The 13,151-nt window shown below is 42.1% G+C and overlaps 1 protein-coding gene across 1 annotated transcript in view; it reads right to left on the reverse strand.

Moving 5' to 3' along the window:
* Nucleotides 1–336: 336 nt before the first annotated feature.
* The window catches only part of LOC142108929 (vomeronasal type-2 receptor 26-like), an 86,141-nt gene continuing 73,326 nt past the window's right edge, over nucleotides 337–13,151 (reverse strand). Inside the window, exon 3 of the mRNA XM_075192907.1 lies at nucleotides 337–1,232. Coding sequence (XP_075049008.1) covers nucleotides 337–1,232 — 896 coding nt within the window. The remainder of the gene's footprint in view (nucleotides 1,233–13,151) is intronic.

Consider the following 13,151-nt stretch of genomic DNA (forward strand, 5'->3'; position numbering starts at 1 on the left):
TAACAAGAGAATATTTGATCTAATTTGGGTTTATTAGTTAATTCATACATTTTCACTTGTTACAATTTTATTTTTATATTTCAACTTACAATAGTGCTGCATAGCAATAAACTTATTACTCTGGATTACCTTTTTTCTATATGTTTTCTCATTAAAATGGTTACAGTATTATATATTACAAATATATTTATTACAAGAATCAATTTAAAATAGCATTCAACAAATATAATTTGTCTCCCTTCCATTAAAGCCTAGTGGTAAGTTTATATTTTATATTGCTAATTACATTTCAGACAATATTTTAACATACTAAAGACATTTTAATTGTAATAAAAATCAATTAAGAAAAAACTTTCTCCTGCTGTTCAAATCAGGTCGGAATAAAATAATATAACATTTGGGAAGAAATATGCAGCCTAGCAGTGCAGAACTAGAAGCCAAGATGGCAAATATTTCAACAGCTACCATATATTTTCCTTTGGTGCTCAGATAGCTTGGGATGAAAGAGATCCAGACACTACAGAACACTAGCATACTGAAAGTGATGTGCTGGGCTTCATTAAACATGTCTGGCAACTTGCGGGCAAAATAGGCTACGAGAAAGCAAACCGATGCCAATAATGCATTATATCCAATCGCCATATAAAAAGCAGGTTCGAATCCTTCATTGCACTTTAATATCATAACAGATGGTTGAGATTTGGTGTCAAAGTCTGGGAATGGCGGAGAATAAAATATCCATAGAAAACATATTACCGCTTCTCCCAAGGAACATGAAAGAACAATGTACCTTGGAACCTTGGATCCAATCCAGTTCTTTAGTCTGCTGCCAGGTTTTATAGCATTGAATGCAATAACAACAGTGACTGTTTTTCCAAGTACAGAAGAGATACTAATAGTAAAAATGATACCAAAGGCAACCTGTCTTAGCAAGCATGTTACCTTCATAGGATGGCCAATAAATAATAATATACAGAGGGGAGACAACATGAGAGCAACAAGTACAGTATAACTAAGCTCTTGGTTGTTAGCTCTCACTATAGGGCTGTCCTTGTGTTTAATAAATATCCCAAGTATGAATGCTGTAGTGATAAATAGAACAATGGCTAGTAAGGCTAAAGCCAAACCAAGCGGCTCTTCATAGGACAAAAAGTCTACTAATCTCATGATGCACTTATCTCTCTTCTCATCCGGCCACTGGTCTTCTGGACACTGAAGACAATTCTCCATGTCTAATAGAAACAGAAGATACAGATGTTCTAAATAACAAATTACAATATAATTAAAATAGAATTTCATCTTGTTGCTTTACAACAATATATTATTTTTGTATTAACAGTTATTTATATAGTGCCTAAATAGTACAAAGCACTTTACATAATACATGATACATTCATATAATATAATTCATATCAGTCCCTCCCTATGTTCCCTAACACACACACACACACACTAGGGGTGTGCACCGGCCACTTTTAGGGTTTTGGGTTCTGATAAGCTTGAGCTTTTGGGTTCTGATTTGTTTTGCCAAAACACCTGACGAAAGGTTTTGGTTCTGATTTAGGGTTTTGGGTTCTGATTTATTTTGAAAAAAGCATAAAAAGTGCTAAAATCCAGTTTTTTGGGTTTTTTTTTTTAACTCCTACGCTATTATTAACCTCAATAACAACCATTTCCACTAATTTCCAGTCTATTCAGAACACCTCCCACCTCACAATATTGTTTTTAGTCCAAAACGTTGCACCGAGGTAGCTGGATGTCTAATCTAAGCGACACAAGTGGGCGGCACAAACACGTGGCCCATCTTGGATGGCTGTGTAGGCTTGAATGGCCTTTTTCTGCTCCTTCATCCTCTGCAGCATATAGAGGGTGGAGTTCTAACGCGTCACTACCTCTTGTTTTCGTTCATGACAGGGCATTTTCATTATTTTTTTATTTGGCAGCAACATTGAACGTAGTTTAATATCTGATACGAAGCTTTATGGACTGCGTAGTGGAGTGGCCCCGGTACCCAATTTGGTACCGGGGCCACAATACCTCCTCCAACTAGTCTCAATTCCACTGCACAGATGGCGGACACCGGATACACGTCTAACACCAACATAGCTGTTAAGGCCGCAGTTATCCGCTTTGCCATAGGATGACTACTGTCGTACGTCGTGCTCATGGCAAACGACTGTTGGACGGTCACATAATGCCAAAAAAAGAGTTGCAAGATGGAATTGTCCTTGGGCCCTCCCACCCACCCTTATGTTGTTGAAATAGGACATGCGCACTTTAACAAACCAATCATTTCAGCGAAAGGGCCTACCAAACTGTGGCTGAAATGATTGGTTTGTTTGGGCCCCCACACCAAAAAAGCTATTCATCTCTCCCTGTACAAACTAAACAGGCTCTACTGAGGCAAGATGTCGTCCTCATCGTCATCCTCTGATTCCTCTCCCCCTTCAGTGTGTACTTCCTCATCCTCACACATTATCAATTTGTCCCCGCTGGACTCCACAACCACAGGTCCCTCTGTAGGATCTGGAGGCCAGTGCTGTGCTTGATTGAGGAATTGATAATTCATTTTTATGAACATCATTTTTTCAACGTTCTGCGAAAGCAACCTCCTTCGCCGCTCACTGACCAGGTTCCCCGCTGCACTAAAAACTCTTTCGGAGTACACACGGGAGGGGGGACAACTCAGGTAAAATAGAGCCAGTTTGTACAGGGGCTTCCAAACTGCCTTTTTTTTCCTGCCAGTAACAATATGGACTGTCTGACATGTCTATTTGGATGGTGTCAGCAAAATAATCCTCCACCATTTTTTCAATTGTGACAGCATCCAATGCAGCGACAGTAGACATGTCTGCAATGGTTGGCAGGTCCTTCAGTCTGGACCAGATGTTCTCAGCATCCCCGCCAGCGGGTCATTCAGGAAAACTGAGCTTTTTCCTCGCAGCCACAGGTGTTGAAGATTGGGCATCGCCCTTGGCAGACGAAGTTGATGGCATTTCATCGTCTATCTCATGACTAGTGGCAGCAGCTTCAGCATTAGGAGGAAGTGGGTCTTGATCTTTCCCTACTTTATCCTCCAAATTTTGATACTCCATAGTAGTGGCAGCACACGTTGTATTACAGTACTATTTTTTAAACACTGCTGGAACAGTGAACAATTTTTAATAGATTGCAGTATTAATGTTTCTGGACTGCAAGAATGTTTTTTATACTTTTTAAAAAAAAAAAATATTTTTTTTTAAATGATTTTTGTATAAAAAAAAATATATTTTTATTTTTTAAATTTTTTTTAAGATTTTTTAATACTTTTAAATTAACTATGCACTTAGCAGAACAAAGCACAGGACAAAAGCACCACTGTACTCAGCAGCACAGAGCACAGGACAAAAGCACCACTGGACTCAGCAAGGACAGAGCACTGGACTGATGCACCACTGGACTCAGCAAGGACAGAGCACTGGACACAAGGACAGAGCACCACTACCCTACACACCCTCCCTCTTCCCTGATGTCAGGCGAAATGAAGATGGCGGCCGCAAGGTGAGTATTTATGGCATCTGAGTCTCGCGAGATCCGACGCGAGACTTGGATGTCATAGCCTCGGTTTGGATTAGTTTGGCACCCGGAAGTTCCCGAACAGTGCTCGGATCCCGTCGGATCCGCACTGTTCGGGTGGGCTCGGATTAGCGGAATCCGAGCCCGCTCATCCTTAACACACACACACACACACACAGAGTCATTTAGTCTTATTACAATTTACTTATCTATCTTTGGAGTGTGGGAGGAAACGCCCTGGTTGGAATGCTCATTTTTAAATTTCTGTATGTAGCACCTTCCAAACTAGTCTGTCTGTTGTTTCCATTTCTGTGTCCACCCCAGCACTTCCTCTTTCTATTAACTATTCTGTCCTCCTTCATAAACATTTGTGAACAGCACATTCCCCTTACTAATTTTCAATGCTCCTTATATCTACACCCTCCTTCTGTCTCCTTTGAATAAAGCTGTAATAGACTGTAGAATACATAAACAGTGCACAGGTCTTTGCATATTTTAGCTAATTCTCATTCACTTTATTCATGATAAGTGAGTTTTAATTAATACTATTTTGAAAGCTAAGTGTTATAATCATTCTCTCTTGTCTATGCCTCTCTTTCATTCTTAATTTCAACTGAGGTCACTTTCCTACCTCACTTTCTTTCTCTACTGCCATATATTAATTGCATCAAGTCAAATACTAGAGATGTTCACTCAACCCTGTGTTTTGGTTTTGCATCTGTATTAACTTCTTGTTTTGCTTTTGGTTTTGGCAAAACCAGCCTCACGTGTGTTCGTTTTGGATCTGTACTTTTTTGAAAAATTGCTAAAATATGCTAAAATCATATTATGTGTCTCTTTTTTTGCTCCTACATTACTATTAACCTAAATAACACTAATTTCCAGTCATTTCCATTCATTTTCACCACCTCACAGGTCACAATATTATCTTCATCTATTGTTCACCAAAGACAGCTGCAAGCTGGCTTGAAGCTAAGCGACAGATCAACGACACGAACACACAGCAGTTCATAGCACATTTAGAAAACATTGCCACACAGTAGTGGCAGAAAAAAAAAGTGGTGCAAGATGGACTTGTACTTGGGCCCTCCCTCCCACCCATATTTTAAAAAGATTTAACAAACTCACACAGAAACAGGAGGGGTAGCAGGTACAGTTTAGCAAACCAAGTACATCAGTGACAAGGAGTGCCAATTTTGTGGCTGAAGTGCTTGGATTGTTTTAGCCCCCTCAAAACAAGCAACCAATGAACTGTAAGCCTGCAGGAAGCGGCTAGTTACTAAGCGACAGAGCAACAGCAAAACACAGGGCAGTTTATATTACATGTAGGAAACATTGCCACACCGCAGTGGCAGAAAAGAAAAGTGGTTCAAGATGGAAATGTCCTTGGGCCCTCCCACCCACTCGTATGTAGGATTTACATAATATGATTGATGGGCAGCAGACTAGAGAAGGGTATAAAGTCAACAATATAATGACAACAATAGCTTTATTAGGACAACAATTGAAATGTAGACAGTGTTTATTAGGTTGACCATTCAAATATAGACAGTATTATCCCTAGCATTTACCCTGTCCCTGTCCATAACCCTGTCCCTAGACCTATCCCTATCCCTATCCATGTCCCTATTCCTAACCCTCTCCCTATTCCAGTCCCTAGATCTGTCCCTGACCCTATCCCTAGACTTGTCCCCAACGATATCCCTAGCCCTATAATAATACTGTCCACAATTGAATAGTCTACCCAATCCTACTGTCCTTCAAGTGAATAAGCGACCTAATAATATTGTTGACACCTGAATTGTCGACTGTTACACAAGCTGAAAGACCAAGGCCGAAATGTCAAATAGTGCAAGAAGGATTTGTCCTTGGTAACATGTTAAAATGGATATGTACATTTTAACAAACCAATCACCTCAGCGACAAGGACTGCCTCTTTTGTTGCTGAAGTGATTGGTTTGTTTAGGCCCTCACAAAACTAGCTACCAATGAGCAGGTAATGCAGGTAAGCTAAGCTTGCAGTGCTGTCATTGAACTTTACAGTGGCAAGCTGTTGTTGTCATCATCCGCAGCCTCAGCCTAAACCTCAGCAGTGTGTACATCATCCTCACACAATATCAATTCACCCTGCTGGAATCCACCATTACAGAAGTCTCTGTACTTTGATGTAATTGTCTGTAAAGGCCTTCCTCATGGAATTTGATGAACATCATCTTTTTCACATTTTTCGGAAGTAGCCTCCTATGCCGATCGCTGACAAGGTTCACGGCAGTGCTGAAAACTCCTTCTGAGTACACACTGGAGGGTGGGCAGCTTAGGTATTGCAATGTGAGTTTGTACATGGGTCTCCAAATTGCCTCTTTTTCCTCCCAGTATGTAAAGGAACTGTCTGACGTGTCTATTTATATGCTGTCGTTAAAATAATTCTCCACCCTTTGGTTGGTGTCTGCCAGTCACGTCCCTCATAGAGCTTGTTGCTCTCAGCTGGCCCCTGGGCACCTATTGTGTCATTCCTTTTTCCTTACCATTACCATGGACAGGTGTTTAGCACCACGCCCGCCCTCTTCCCCTTGCCTTCCTGACACTCCCTATACTCCTACCTTGATTTCCCATTTCTTGGTCGTTCCATTTCTTCACTCCCTCAGCTAGCCAGAACCTTATTTTGATGCCCTTGTTTCTTTTTCCTGACTCCCTGCCACTGATCTTCTAATGACTCTCCGCCTCGTCTCCTTCAATGTTAAGGGCTTCAATGCACCCCAAAGAGAAGCAAACTTTACGCTTCTCCAGGCCCTTAAAGGTGATCTTGCCTTTCTCCAGGAAACTTACTTTGTAAAACGCCTCCATTCGAAACCTAAAATCCAAAACATTCCTTCTCACTTATCATGCATGTGACTTTGCTCAGAATAGACGTTGCATGGCAATTCGTTTCGCTCATCATATTGTTTTCGAGCTTCTGGAAGCCTGTAGACATAAGGAGGGTATATTTCTTATTCTAGTGGGTAAACTGAACAACTTCCCTTGCACCTTGGTGAATATCTTTGCTCCAAACCAGGACCAGCATAAAAATTTTACACGACTGGGTACAATACTATCTCAGATTTGTAAGGGAGAATTGATAATGGGGAGCGACTTCAACGCGGTTCTTACACCTTCCCTGGATAGATAAGGCCCCTCTGACAGGAGAGATGGGAGGAACTCCAAGGCCCTGCAAGAGTTCATGAGACTGCATAATCTGTATGATAGGTAGCAGAGATCTGACTCTTTAGCTCGAGACTACTCCCTCTATTCCCCTGTCCATAACACATATTCACAAATTAACATTATCCTGCTCAGCCACGACCTGACCCTTAAACTCCTTAATTCACGTATTCACACAATAACATGGTCAGATCATGACCCAATATCCTCAGACTTTTCCTCACTAGCACTACATCTCTCCTCCTTTTCCTGGAGGCTTAATGAGTCTTTACTATGTGACGGAAACACTGTTGTGCTCCTCAATTTCCTTCTGTCTGAGTATCTTGAAACAAACGATTCCCAAGACTTTTTACCTACAACCCTCTGAAATGCCCATAAGACCGTCATCAGGGGTCATCTATTAGCCCTAGATGCAAGTGCAAAAAAGGAGAGGCTCACTAAAACTCTACGCATTACTGTCTCGCTGCAACAGCTAGAGACCCAACATGAATCTAACCCAGACCCTGACATTCTTCAACAAATAGTGTGAGGTGAACTTGAACTCTTGCTCTCCCACCAATTGGCCAACAAGCAAAAATGGCTGAACAGCGTTTTAATGAAAAAGGTGACAAAGCCGATAAGCTCTTGTCAACTCAGCTCGGGACTAGGATCTCTGCCCGGAATCTCCTGGCTATCAGGGACACCTTAGGGGTCCTGGTTTATGACCATAAATCAATTTTCTCTGAATTCTAGAAGTACTATCTAAAACTGTATAATCTACCTCATTCTACTGATTCCACCCGGAAACATATAAAGATTTCTGACGGAAGCCACTCTTCCTAAACTGTTCCCCCAGGCAACAGCCCGCCTTAGCAAACTCATCACCCTAGAGGAGGTGGAGCAGGTTATAAAAGCTCAAAAAGCTAGCAAACGCACCTGGACCCAAAGTTTTTTCTGCAGGCTAATATAAGAGATTTGCAAAGAATATATGAGTGGAGGATGCACATAAGCAGTGTACGATGAGCTTGTACGAGCTGCTCCGTGGGAGTAAGGTAACCATCCTCCTGGGTAGCAATATGGAAAACAGTGGTCCACTAAGCGCTCAAGTACAATAGGGTAAGTGATAGCAAGTGTATTGAGCACTTACGTACATACATGAGCCGGTAAGTGCTTAATGAATGGCCAAATGTTGGTGAGTGACCTAATGGTGTATAGAGGGGTTGAGATGTGTAGTGGCTCTGCTGGGTTGCAGATGAGCAATAGTATAGGGATGAGCAGATGGATAACTGCGGTGTCCATGCTGGTGATTAGCTGCTGGTGGGTGCCTGTTTATGTGGTCCTCTGTGTGTGCAGAAATGGTATGCAATTACATTATCAGGGTAGTGTGTGCGTCTTTAACTACCGGTGGCGGAGATGCTGCTGATCCTGTTTTCGGCTCTCAAGTGGTGCCCGATGTGTGCCTGTGGCTACTGCTGACGGGGGTGATGATGATCCTGTTGTCAGCTCTCAGGTGGTGCCCGATGTTGCTGTTGCTGTACCATTCCAAACAAATTGGAAAAAACTGTAGAGGGAGGGATTTCATGAATCAAGTAAACAGGGAAGAAGCAAGCTGGATCTGTAACTTCAAGACCCCCACCCCTAGAGGGTTAAACATAAGTTTTGACCTTAAATCCATACTCAACTAACGAGCGCCTCTATTCTACACATTACAGACCAGCAACATAGATCTCCATAGCCCCCATCAGCCTCTAGAACTCACACCTTCCAGTACTAAATTTTGGACTTACAGCCCACAGCCCAGACAATATGTCACATTCAAATCCACCACTCTGGGTAAAGACATGGGACCTGAGTCATTAAGTAGAGCAAAGCATAAAAAAGGAGTAACATTTGCACCTGGGCAAAACCATGTTGCATTGGAGGGGGAGGGAAATGTAAAATGTGGGGACAGTTTTATAGTTAGCGTAGGACATGTCCTAGTTCAGCTTTAAATTTCAGTGCAATAATAAAGCTATCAGGTATTTGTGTGCTAGATGAAAAAAAAAGCCAGTATTTAACTTATGTGCAAAATAATAAACTAATTTGCACCCCTTGCATTGTAACATGGTTTGTCCCAGAGAGCATTTACCCTTTTTTTGCCTTAATGACCCATGGTATATACTCCAAATTTCCATAACCAGCACAACCATATCCCCTGCATATATGGTCACGCATATGTTATCCAGGCCCTGAATACCATTATATCCTGCGCCACATGTTCATGGACTGTATCTTTGGCATTTTGGATATTTCATATATAATAATGATATGTATCTATTCATGTGTTTATGGTCATATTTTAATGCCACATATTTGCCATCATCTGTTACAATTTATCTTACTTTGTTCATGTAACTTTATTAGTGCTCATGTTCTTACTCACTTTGCAACACCCCGGTCGCAAATCCGTACAGACCGGTCTGCTCTTTGCCTGCATTATACTAATATCCAATCCACTAATACAGATGGAAACTAACAGATTTGAAGTCCACACCGTCCAATTGTTCATCACCTATCACTGGTCTCAAGCACTCATATGGCATTTCCCTTTACTATCTCTGTCTTGTATATTCCATATACTCCAATATTGCTATGTATTTGTATTTTTATTCATTTATCCACTGAGTTATATATGATAAGTGGTTAGCACTTCTGCCTTACTGCACTGGGGTCATGAGTTCAATTCCCGACCATGGCAATATCTGTGAGGATTTTGTATGTTCTCCCCATGTGAGTTCTCTGTGTAACCCCCTGTCACCGTGTGTAGTGTAGGGTGCAAAGGGTACACAGTGCCCCTCCTTCTTATTCTCTGGCTAGCTGGTGGGCATGGGTGTAAATGATCAGGGGGTCCCTGCACATGCAGGTGTTTCTTTGTAGTTAGTGGGACACAGGTGATGTCACTTTGGGGTGCAGTGTAATAAACGTGACAATAATTTGGACGCCAATCCATCTTTATGACAAACTGAACTCTTTATTTACACTCCTCTTCCTCCAGCACGATAATCATAATGGTTGCAGCAATAAAGAAATATATATACAGCTCCTTACTCTCTCCAGCACAGTTCTTAATGAGCAATACGAATATGGTCTTAAATATATCTCATTACTCCTCCTGCACAGTTCTTAATGTTATCCAGATGTTATATAACAGTTCTCCCCCTCATCCAGGGCACACATTCCTTGCCCTGGTGCAGTCACCGCACTCAGACTTCCAGACAATGCTGGGGGATCCTGGAGCTTCCACCCCACTCTCCCAGGTGCCCAACTACATCTCTCCTCTCCTGTATCTCTCTCTATCTCTCCCTCCTTTCTGGCAGCCCCTCCTTCTTCTCACTTAGTCTCATAGAAACCAGTTTATTTAACTTTTCATGAACTTCGAGCTTGACCTCTAGGTGACCCTTCCTGTATTCATTGAGGTGCAGGGTTTACTAAAACACCACTGGGGGGGGGGGCGTTACATCTGTACAGCGCTGCTGAATTAGTGGTGCTATATAAATAAATGTTGATGATGATAATGGTGATGATGATGATATCATTTGATCTCACTTTTCACCAATTGTCTGCAACTTACAAGCCACAAATATTGCCCCATTCAACTGCTGTACATTGTATCCAATATATTTATATTCCGCACGATGCATCGCCCGTTACATCTGTTATACATATTACCCGGCTACTTTGTATCCACATCAAGCTGGACAATCTACACCACCCATTTACCCAGTTAGCCAATCACCTCCTTGTTATCCCATCCAATCAACGGCTCCCCCTACCCTTATAACACCCATTCCTGCAAACATTCAGTAACTCCTTGAGAAAGTCCAGATGAGGACGAACCGCGTCGGTGTACAGCCTATTGCCACACTGTGTAGCTTATTTATCTGCCTTGTATTCTCTAACCATTTATCGGACAGCCGACAAAAGGATCAGCAGCACCCCCGCCAGCAGTAGCCAGAGGCACACATCCGGCACCACCTGAGAGCCGACAACGCGACCAGCAGCATCCCCGCCAGCGGTAGTTACAGATTCACACACTACCCTGATAAGGTAATTGCATACCATTTCTGCACACACAGAGCACCACATAAACAGTGGCCTCCAACCTAGTACTTTCTGGCACCCACCACTGGTTAATCACCAGCACGGTCACCGCAGTAATCCATCTGCTCATCCATAGGTTATTGCTCATCTGCAACCCAGCAGAGCCACTACACCTCTCAAACCCTCTATACACTGTTAGATCACTTACCAACATTTGGCCATTCTTTAAGCACTTGCCGGCTCATGTACGGAAGTGCTCAATACACTTGCTTTCACTTACCCTATTGTACTTCGGCGCTTAGTGGACCACTGTTTTCCATATAAGAGATTTGCAGCTCTCCTAGCCGCTCCTCTTTCCACCCTCTTCAATTCTGTTCTGAAAGGTGCCTCTTGGCCCCAAGAATCCTTGGAGGCTCGGATCTCCCTGGTTCCCAAAGAAGGTAAAGACCCCTATAGTTGTGCTAGTTATCGCCTGATATCTCTGCTTAACAATGACTTAAATCTCTATACCAATATTCTTACCAACCGGATGAACTCCGTACACCCTGCCCTTGTCCACTATGACTAGGTAGGCTTTGTTCCTGGTAGGCGGGCCAGGGATAATACAAGGAGAACTATTGACCTCATTCATATGCTTTACACTAGGAAAACTCCCTCAATCATTTTATCCTTACATGCTGAAAAAGCCTTCAACAGGATCTCCTGGTATATACCCTATGGCACTTTGGCCTGTCTGGAGATTTCCTGTCGAGCATACAGGTCTTATACTCCCACCCCTCCGCCAAAGTCATGTTCAATGGCTCTCCTTCAGACCCTATTTCAATCTCTAATGGCACATGCAAGAGATGTCCCGCCTCCCCACTGATTTTCGTCCTGGTCATTGAAACCCTGGCAGTCACTATCCGAGCTTCCCCAGATATAAAAGGTGTGAAGATAGGGGGCACTGGAGAGCAAGATCTCTCTTTTTTACCCTTCTGCAACCGCTAATCTCCCTGCCCAACTTATTTAACCTTTTGACTAGTTATGGCAACATATCTGGATATAAAATTAATATAACAAAATTAATATAACAAAATCTGAGGCCCTGCTCTTTACCCTTCCCTTCCGGGATTGCCATGCACTAACCTCTCACTTCCACTTTCACTGGCAAAAAAAAAAACTACAGTACTTGGGATCTACATCACCACCTCCTACGAGTCCAAACATCAGGAGAAATATCCAGGTTTTTTTCCTCAAGCTTAGATTCAATATTTTTTCCTGGTGGTCTTCATTATCTCATGGCTGGGCAGAATCATTGTTGTGAAAATAACAATCCTATCCCAACTCCTTCACCTATTACATTCACTCCCTACAAAGATAGCTCTCTCCGAATTATATTCTATGCAACGACACTTGACCAAATTTGTCTGATGGGGCAGGTCCCCCATAGTTCAACTGGTGCTACCTAAAAAAACCTACAAACAGTGGTGGTTGAGGCTTCCCTGACCTCAAAGCCTACTATTATATAGCTCAACTTAGTTCAGGGGTTGTCCTCTTATGCTCCTCCAGCCTCCCACTCTTGGGCGGATAACGAAACTGCTTATCTCTCTCTTCCAGATCTGTCAGGTATATGGGATTACCATCTGTCTCCAGGATGGCCTTGCATAAATGCCTCCCTATCTTAGTAATTACTGATCGGACCTGGGAGATCTCTAAACGTCACCTCTCTTTGTCCTACCCCTATGTCCTTCATGCACCTGTGGCACATACCCACTTTTCCTCCAGGCATGTTCCAACCCTTTTCTTTTTGTTTGAAAAGTAATTTTTATTAAGGTTTTACAAAACAACATAGGTAAAAAAACACCAAAATATATACATGTGAAACACAAGATGTTTACAAACATTGAAAAGAGCTCAAAGTAACAAAAGGAGAATAGGTATGCTATCTTTAAGAAGTAAGAATGTATCTTTTTTTATTTATGTTACTTTGGGGGGAAAGGGGAGAACAACAATAGGGAAAAAAGGATGAAGGGAGGGGAGGGAGGGAGAAAGGTGATTGCTACTCATTGTTCCATGAATCAGGTAACGAAGAAGAGATAAGTAACATGTATAGTGGTAAGAAGGTGGAACTAGGCTATAAATTTCTATGATTTAAGTGTTTTTAAAACCTTCAAAGCCTATAGGGAACATGTGCTAAAACAACGGGGGGATGTCAAGCTGTTAATGGAGGTTCAGCCTTGTAGTAATTCATCCAAGAAGACCACGTGTTTTGGAAATTTACTGGTTTGTCTTTGAGGAAAGCTGTGAAGCTTTCCATTCTGTAAATGACCAGACTTTGTTGATAGTGACTAAGAGCAAAG

This window comes from Mixophyes fleayi, chromosome 12, assembly GCF_038048845.1.
Source record: "Mixophyes fleayi isolate aMixFle1 chromosome 12, aMixFle1.hap1, whole genome shotgun sequence".
Classification (NCBI taxonomy): Eukaryota; Metazoa; Chordata; class Amphibia; order Anura; family Limnodynastidae; genus Mixophyes; species Mixophyes fleayi.